The following is a 9,095-nucleotide window of genomic DNA, read 5'->3' as shown; positions in this document are numbered from 1 at the left end:
GAAAATACAGAATACATTTCAGCTTTGCAAGCAGTAGCAAAAGCAAAGCAGACTTCCTAGAAAGGATAAAGACACATAAAATTTCAAGGCTGGGCACCTCCAACTTTAGTTCTCTGACACAGCTTCATCTCTGCTCCAGGGGAAGAGAATTAAAAATAATTAAAACCAATTCAGACCACAAAGGACTGAAAAGCAGCAGCACTCAAGGAACCAGATCAAGCTTGCAAACAGATGTGTAATGTTGGTTATGGCATCTGTAAGTCACTAGGTCAAGCTTTGAAAGCCTACTTGGTCAAGATTTGAGTTGAAAGCCGCTCCTCTGATGCACAAAGTAACAAATGCACATTTGGCTTTTTACATTTTTATTAGGTTTCTCATAAAAGCCATTATCACTTACTTCATAAATTTAGCAGTGAAAATGCTGGCAGGAGGCACTGGAATGGGTTGCCCAGGGAGGTTGTGAATGCTCCATCCCTGGTGGTGTTCAAGGCCAGGCTGGATGAGGCCTTGGGTGGCATGGTTTAGTGTGAGGTATCCCTGCCCATGGCAGGGGAGCTGGAACTAGATGATCTTAAGGTCCTTTCCAACCCTAACTATTCTATGATTCTATGACAAGGGTATACTTAGCTTCTTGAATACTTGCCGAGCTTCCCTCTGAACCAATGTCTAATGTTGTAGAATACCTTCCAAAGAGTTTTGAAAAGAACAATGATAAACTATGGAAGAGAAATGCCACATAAAACCATTTCAAGACCAGCAGAACAAAATATAAATGGCAAGACAAGTCTTCATAATTTTCTTTCATACTTTATAATTTATTTCATAATTCTGCACATGAAATGTATGAACATGTAAGTATTTAGATACTTTGTACTTCTGCTGCTGTCACTTATTTGCAGGACAAGTGGCAAGCATGTTGCTTCTTACTGATCATACCGCCAACCTAAGAAAGAGGGAGGAAAAAATATCTTAGCAACAAGAAAAATAGACACAATGGATATTGTCAGAAACACCTCAGAACGTACTGCATTTTTAGCTGGAGAGAAATGATTACAGGAAAAATAACGACACCACTACAAGTTTTCCTATACTTACTATTAGCAATACTTTTGTGGCATATTTATTGCCCTGAGGCCACAATGCCCAACAGACATTTCAGCTGGCAGAAATACAACTTTTTTATATCAAAAGGACAGCGACCACACACAACTTGAACTGTAGCACAAGTCTGCAGCATTGACTTATATATTGTGCGTAAGAATTATATAAAGTGAAACAGAAAAATGTTTCCCACTGTAGACCTGCCAAAATAATAAAGGAGACAAAGATAAGCTATTTTTAGTGCACTTGATCTCCTTGTCACTAAAGCAGTCATAAGGTATTCTCCTTGCAACCTAACTTCGTTACAGACACTGTAAGAGATGTGTTATTTTCCAAAAGTCTGCATGTCCAACACAGCTGACAGTGAATATGCATACAAATGGCTATATGAAAATATGGATCAGTCACCTTATCACTTTAAAACTGAGAATGAGTTAGATGAATAGCAAAAGCCAAGATGCAAAATATTAAGGAAAATAAGGGAGGAAAATAAGCCAGTCCAGTATCTGATTGCAAACCCAAGTCAAAGATCTGCATAACTTACGTTCAGCTAAGTCAAAAGTATCTGTAGGTACACACTAACTAGGAGCAATCTGTACACTTATGTTGTCTCTCTTGTTTTCTTCTTTCATATTCCATTACATCATCATTATGTTGCTTGAAAAGCTATAAAACAGCAGTATATGATAAATGTCTGGGACAACAGAAAAATATTTCTACAGCATATAAAATTGCTATTATCAGAGTGCAAGCCAGTATATAACTACAACAACACAGAGTAAATTATCTGTAAACTATCAATTGTCCAGCAAGGCATTTTTTTTCTGCAGCTTTCTCAAACATTTTCTGCTGGCCAACTGGGGGGGGGGGGAGGGGGGAAGGCTCCCACTGTCAATCAATCCACCACCACCACCCCAAAAATGGGAAAAAACCCAAAGGGACCCCACACACACCCTGAAAAGTGCGGTCATTATGGGAGTGCTGCTTATCCTGAACTTTCCCTTATGAAAGCTACCATGCCCTGCTTGCTTTATCAACATCAAGCCTGAGTTCTCTGAAACAAGGAACATCTTGCATCTGCATTTTGCTCAGGAAAAGGTGGTCTTAACTGGCCACAGTTGGAAAGTGAAAAGATTACATCTGTAGTCCGAGAAATATAACTTCATTCAGGCACACCCCTAGGCTTTTTTCTTCCCTTGTTTTTCCTTTTTTTTTTAGATCCATTGGGGAAAATAATGTTAAAACCTTAAACCAACAGACCTGAAGAATAAATTCTTCTGCTGCAGGTGTTTGAAGTTTGCAACAGAGAAAAGCTTAATAACCTGTTCAGTTTCATAAAGAAAAGCTCAACATAGTTTGGGAAAACAACTAATCATGCTTCAATCTTGATGCCTGCTATAAGCACCCATTACCCCAATCAACTGAGTAGGTTGCAGTCATTACCTTCAGATTAGTACAGTTTGGGAATAGTTCAAAACCACATGAAGTACAATAAAACCAAACAAAATCACTTACATAAGCCCACAAGGCAGCACTGGTGCCAAAAGCCAAGCCAACTCCAAGCCAGTTTGGTTGGTCATAATTACGTTTTCTTGCAACAAATGCGGAACGAGTAAAAGCTAAAACAGCAGAAGATTACAAGCATGTTAGCATTTCTCAGGCTTAGACTACCAAGTCAATTACTGACACTCAAACAATCAGGGAAAAAAACCACAGAGACTACAAAAAGCTGAAATAAACGCAATTATCACATACAAGTGGTCACCATAACAGTATTACAACTCACCCATGTGTAGATAAACTGCAGCATGTGCTCCCTTAACTAAAAGGAGATGAGGCTCTGCTAACAGTTCAAAGCAGTGCCTTCCTTCCTTTCCCACCCCATCCTTTTGCTAGGTCACCTCTTGCTGACCCCGAAGCTTCCATGACCGCCCACCCCACGCTCCCTGCCCTCCCCGAGGGCACCGCCAGGACTACCTGCCTGAGGAGTGCCAGTACCACATCCGCAGCGGAGAACAGCGGGTCACCCCTGGCCATAACGAGCTCCAGCTCAACATTGGAAAAAAACCCCAAAATACGACTAGTTGGTTTGGATTAAAATACATAGAGAAAAACTGCCACCGCAGCTTGCTGTAACTCCAGCCACAAAGCGAAGAGCGCTCCAGCTAACGGGCACGTCGCTGGCACCCAGCAGGCACCCAAGCTCCCACAGCACCCGGGTCAGCGGGCAGGCCGCGGAGCACGGATGCAGTCCCCTCACGCACCACGCGCCTGGAACTCAGAACAAGCTCCTACCCGCCTAAACCAAAGCGGGTTCCCTACTAGTCCGAATCGCGACAATAGCCCCGCTGTGCCCTACGACCGCTCACCGAGAGTTGGCATTCTGGCCGCCAACCTCAAAGCCTTCTCCGCCCTCAGTGCCACCGCCATCTTGTCGGCTCGGCTCCGCCCACGGGGCAGGGACTACCCTGCCTCACCTCTCTCTCGGGCGCGGCGAGCGGACGCGGCTCCCTGCACGACGCTCTCTGCGCAATCCCGCCCTCTCCTCCCGCCCGTAACCTCACTTGCTGACGGCAGCAAGGGTGCGCTGCCCGTCAGCTCCGCGCAGGAAACCGGCTCCGCCAGCCCAGCCCCGTGCGAGACCCCCTCGGGGCTAACCGGTGACCACTTTAAGTTCAAGCACCGCGCAGCCGGCAGCTGCACGCAGGGTGCCCCCGCCACGGGACCAGGCACTGACTCAGCGGGCGGGCTGGAATACGCCCGTCCCTGCCCATCCCGTCCTGTCCCACCTGGCGGGGGCGAGGGCGAGGGCGGGCCCTCCGCCGGCGCGGGGTCGCGGCGCATGCGCATGGTCTGCCGTGACCCGGCTGGGGAAGCCCTCGGCGGTGGCCATTTTGGCGGCGCCTCTCTCCGGCCTGGTTAGTTACCACGTGAGCCGCCGCCCGGGGCTCGGCGCGGGGCAGCCCGGCTCGGAGGCGGCGGCCGGGAGAGGCCGGGCCCGGTGCCGGAGAGAGCGCCGTGGTTTGCGAGAGGCAGGGCGGGCGGGTGGGGGGTGGGGAGGCGGCGGTAGTAGCAGCCAGACTTCGGCAGGGAGGCTCCCGGCAGCGGCGACCGAGCAGCGGGGACGGGACGCAGCCCGGTCGCCCACCCCCCTCCCCGGAGCCCTTCGGCGGCGGTCGCGCCAGCGGCGGGGAGGATGCCGTCGGTGAGCTTGCCGCCCAAGGAGAACGCGCTCTTCAAGCGCATCCTGGTGAGTGGGGGTGGGGGGAAGGCCCGCGCTCGGCCACGGCGGGCCCCGTGGGGCGGTGGAGGGGAAGCAGTGGCGGTCCCTGCCCGTACTCTTTCTCCTGGGCTGGTGGGGAGCGGAGCCCCGGTGCCACCGCCCCGGCTCTGGCGGCGCCCCGGCCAATGACTTCTTCCTGCCGGGGCAGGATGGGCCGAGGGGCGCTTGTCACCCGCGGCACGTCCCGGCCGGGCGCGGCACTCGCAAGAGTCCGAGGAGCGCTGAGGGCTGCCGGGCCTCTCCGCTCGCCCCCTTGAGCCGGTGCCGGCCGCCGGGCAGAGCCGCGGGGCTGAACCCGCGGGGCTGCCCCGGACCCCAGCGCTGGCCGCGGCGAGGGAAAAACACCCTCGCTGGTGCTTCATTCATCGGCTCCCTGTTCACGGGCGCTCGGCCGAGCCCTCCGCGGCGATTCTTTCTTCTTTGTTTTTACAACTCAGGTTTTTTCCGTAGACAGTAACCAGATTTGTTGGTCGGTGGGGAAGATGGCTTTCAAAGGAGGAAGTGGAGAAGGATGGAGATTTTGAAGTCTTTCTGAAGTCTAGCTTACAGCTAACTCCTGTTAAAAGTTTGTCAATCGATCTTTCTGGGCGGCAACCGGCATACGGATGAAAGAAGCTGCAGTGGAATTTAGGCAATAAACCTCGGTTTTAAATGAGATTAAGATAGTGTATAGTCCAAACACCACCAAAACATGCACAATTGAGTTACATCTTAAGAAACTTGTTTCAGTTTTGATGCAGTGTTGCATGAACCTTGTGTTTCTGAGAGCTTGGGTTGAGTTGAAAACGACAGAATTGCATTAGTAACTTCAGTGGATTTATCTCTTAAGATTCTGTTATCTGGGTCAAGCGCTGTGTTGTTTTGTCTCAAAAAAAGAATCAGTTTTATCTAAAAATCTCACATCTTCTTTCAGAGAGACTTAGGCTACTATTTTGGATCCTTCCAGAGATCGGAAGTAACATGAGTACTTCAGTTTTCTTGGAGTAGTAGCACTCTTAAAGCTCTGTAAACTTTTTTTTGGGGATGTGTGTAATCTTCTGTTGCTGCTTTTTTTTCAGAATATTTTTGTGAAAATGAAATAAATCTGTAAAACTAGAAATTCTTAGGTACAGGCATCTCATGAGACATGCAGCTTCAGTTAGGGTTAAAAAGTAGGTGCAATGAACTGTAAAGCTTATTACTACTTTGAAAGATCCAGTCCTGCTTGGCAGTTGATATGGCTTTATACTAAGTGTAATTTTTGATGTATTACGAGCTGGGGAAGTAATAGCCTTGTTGCTCACTCACCCATCTGTGCAGTGAGGATGGCTTGTGTGGTTACAAGTCTTAACTGAATCAAGGAGCCTGTCTGTGTTTAAAAGTGACTGGTGTGGGGTTTTCTTCCTGAGCTTGGTGCACGTCTGTCTGATTATTTGTGTGGAGAGCAGAAAAAAGGGAAGAGTAAGAGTTTGTTTGGAGAAAATGCTGACTCAGCACATGTGAATTGAATGAAGCTTCTCAATTTGTTTCAGGTCAGGAAAGAGAAAGGTATACTCCACTCCAGGCAGATTTCTGTAGACTAAAGCAATTTTAATGCTGGCTTTTTTTTTTTTTTTAAAGCTGAAAATCTTTACAAAAAATACAGAAGTTTCAGGTACTGGGTAGGCTAAAAGTTATTCCGGCATTTTGTTTTTTTCCTGTTATCTTGCAGGGATGAGCCTGTGACATGTAGCCTAGTATTAAGACTGCCTTGTGATTAGGCACCTTTGTAACACATGGTGAATAGGAAAAGCTTGAAGCTGGTTTTCATCACACTGAAAATTTGTGTAATAAACTACTTGTCTGCCTTGTTATGGATAATGACCCTACCTTGTGAAGTTTTGATTACCTGTTTGACTTGAGACGTCTTTTAGGAAGTCCCATTTATCAGCGCAAGTCCAAAGAAACACTACTACCATACTCCTGTGCCTTCACTCCACCTTTCTGTTCCTGCAGCCTCTCCTCTGTCTACACCTTCTTTTCGGGAGACTGTAACCTTTCATTATTCTGTACCGTCTTCCACCTCTTCCTCTGACCCACTGGTAGCTGAACAGCAGCAGCAGCAACAGGAGCTTGCGTCTTCCTGGGCAGCTTGCTCCCTGGTAGGACCTCTGAGCCCTGGGCCAGCTAACAGGGGAGTCTGATTATCTGGTCCTGAGTCAGCCCATGCTGTCTCCTGGCTTGGACAGACCCTGCAGTCATTCTGTTTGAGCAGGCTTGAGTGAGATTTACTTTTTTTTCCCAGCATATGCTTTGGTAAGCAGTCCAAGTGCTGTTGAAAGGATGCATTACCCTTCAAATAGATAATTGCTGCTACATAGACTGTGAACAGAAATATAAAACCATTCGCATTCAGATTTCCATGGAGGTAGTAGTAAACACAGGAATTAAGTAGGTAACAGCTTTTTGTTTTAGTAAGTAAAACATACAATGGAAAAAAGCAAGCTGATTTTGTGTGTAAGTTCCTGAGGCCTCATTTCTTTGCTATTTTTAAGAAGTATACCTGTAACACAGTCATTAAATGTTAAGGTTTACACCAAGCTGCCCAGCTTTCCATAGTGAAAGGGATTAATTAGCCTTCCGAGTTTGGGGGTTGGTTGGTTGGTTTGTTTGTTTTGTAGTAAACATCTTACAAGATGAGTAAATTTCTTTTGCATAAGGATGTGCTTGCAAGCCAGCTTTTCCACTTAACTAACAAATTCTGAGTTCAGAAACGCGTGCACTTTGCCTTTGCGTGTTCAACACTAACTAGACTAACCTCTTCTAGTCACTTCACAGGTATGTGGAAGTTCTTATAGGAACATTTTTCCATTTGGAAAGCATTTTACAGTGTTCCTGTAGTACAGAGAGAAAGGGATCTGCACGATTAATTTGGATAAAAAAAAAAAAGAGAGACACCCACAGGATTATTGATCACTGTTCTGCTTTAACTTGCACTTCCATTAAAAAGAAAGTTTCCAGCTAATACTGGTTTTATTTGTTGTTAAGGTAGATAGTCATGTTCTGCTCAAAGGTGCTAGAAGAAAAGTGGATCTCTACATTTTTCACTTCTTGTTTTTAATCCATTTGAACATCTAAAATTATTTGAGCCTGTGTCATTCTTTTGGACACACATAATCTCTAGGCAGTCCAGAGATTGCTCAAGAGTTCAGGTGGAGGCAGAGGAAAGGGTAGACTAGCCAAACAGAGGAGTCTTAAGGAGTAGAGAAATTTACTTTTGGTGCCCATGAGGCTGGATGAACTCTGAAGTAAAGGGAAAAGCAGTTTACTCCATTTTTTCCTCTTCGTGCCAGCAAGTATGGAACTAGTTGTAGGAAGCGGGGTTGGCTGATTTTTTTTTTTTTTTCTAATTTATTTTTTATTTTTCTTTTGTTAAACATAACTGATGAATGTTCCTGGCGTTTTGTGAAGTTACTCGTCCACTGTATTTGGTTGGGTACAATTCATTAAATATGTTCAGTTTTATTTCACATATCCCAAAGGCAATATTCAGTTAACTTTTGTTTGGACATAGAAGTTAAATATATTAAACATGCATTGAAGAAATACTTAATACAAAGCTTTTAGAGTTGCCATGTATTACGTGGAAGAGATTTTCAGTTCCTTAAAGCAACAGAGGAGAAAGTTGTTGGAGTCATGAATTTCTGGCAGAATGAGATAGTGCAAATACTTCTCACTATAGCTATCATCTAGTTGAATATGGTTTGAGCAGGGAGAAAAATGCCCAAATGGTTAAGTGAAACATTTGTATTTTATGATGCAAACAGACAAGTGAAGAATTAAGTGTGTTCAAGCCTTGTTTAAATAGTTTTACTGATTTATAACTCAAATACATACTGTAGAAGTAGCGTACTGAAGATGTAAGATGCCATGCTGTTCTGGGCTTGTGTATATTACACTGTATGCAGATCAGAGTTCCTCAGTTTATTCAAGAGTGGTGATTATCTGTGGTCTTCATAATACCTGTAGAGCCGTACATTTTTTATCTCTATCTCAGTTACCTTATGTGCTAAGCAGGCTTGATGAGGTGTGGCCAGAACCTCTCTCTTCCAGTGGGGCATTACAATAACTACGGTTTCTGCTGCGGGGGGGTGTGTGGGGTGTGCGTGTTTGAATTTCACTTTTATTTGGTCATTTCTACAGTAACACTGCAGTACTTGAGCATATTTGAGCTGGTGGTCTTCTTTCTTTCCATGCTAGCTTTGACAAGAGTTCCACTAAAACATACAGGACCTTCCTAATAACAAAAAAGCCTGTTGAACAGCGTCTCTTCAGTGTCTCTGCTGTAAATATGCCAAGTCCCTCCTGCTGGGACATCTTCCTGTTACTTCATTCCAGAGTCTGCTCCCTGTCCCTCCACTTTCAAACTAGACAGACCTGTGCTTCTCCTTCACTAATACTTTGCCCAGCACCAGTCCATTAAAAATAATGTTCTGTCTCAGAGAAGTTCAGGTGCTGGCTTTAAGGTTGCTGAGGTGGCGGACTTGGAAATCTCCACTTAAGTAATCTTGATTCAAGATTAAAGACCAATTTCCAGAATTTCACTTTTATCAGTAACCAACTGAAGTAGCACATTTTGTATGCAATCACTCCTGCATTTGCATTACTGTGCAGTAACCAAGTATGCTCACTGCTGGAGTTTCACCACATACTGTCTCATCTGAAACATGGAATTGCTAACAAGGCTTTTCCT

At 45.5% G+C, this 9,095-nt stretch overlaps 2 protein-coding genes across 3 annotated transcripts in view; one reads left to right on the top strand and one right to left on the bottom strand.

The window, feature by feature from the left end:
* Positions 1-794: 794 nt before the first annotated feature.
* Positions 795-4,006, bottom strand: NDUFC1 (NADH:ubiquinone oxidoreductase subunit C1). Of its 2 annotated transcripts, XM_080638969.1 has the most exons (4): positions 3,471-3,998; positions 2,617-2,720; positions 1,646-1,767; positions 795-943 (listed from the first exon to the last, which is right to left on the bottom strand). In XM_080638969.1, the coding sequence occupies exons 1-3, from the start codon at positions 3,529-3,531 to the stop codon at positions 1,684-1,686; spliced, it is 249 nt and encodes an 82-aa protein (XP_080495095.1). In that variant the 5' UTR covers positions 3,532-3,998; the 3' UTR covers positions 795-943; positions 1,646-1,683. The 2 variants fall into 2 exon arrangements, with proteins under 2 accessions (XP_080495095.1, XP_080495096.1); XM_080638970.1 differs by lacking the exon at positions 795-943 and having other exon boundaries at positions 1,001-1,767; positions 3,471-4,006.
* A 195-nt stretch (positions 4,007-4,201) lies between these two features.
* Positions 4,202-9,095, top strand: part of NAA15 (N-alpha-acetyltransferase 15, NatA auxiliary subunit) — a 37,990-nt gene continuing 33,096 nt past the window's right edge. Inside the window, exon 1 of the mRNA XM_080631891.1 lies at positions 4,202-4,351. Coding sequence (XP_080488017.1) covers positions 4,298-4,351 — 54 coding nt within the window. The 5' untranslated portion in view covers positions 4,202-4,297. The remainder of the gene's footprint in view (positions 4,352-9,095) is intronic.

This window comes from Psittacula echo (assembly GCF_963264785.1).
Source record: "Psittacula echo genome assembly, chromosome: 1".
Classification (NCBI taxonomy): domain Eukaryota; kingdom Metazoa; phylum Chordata; class Aves; order Psittaciformes; family Psittacidae; genus Psittacula; species Psittacula echo.
The sequence above is the reverse complement of the archived record's forward strand: the minus strand, read 5'-3'. Positions and strand labels throughout refer to the sequence as shown.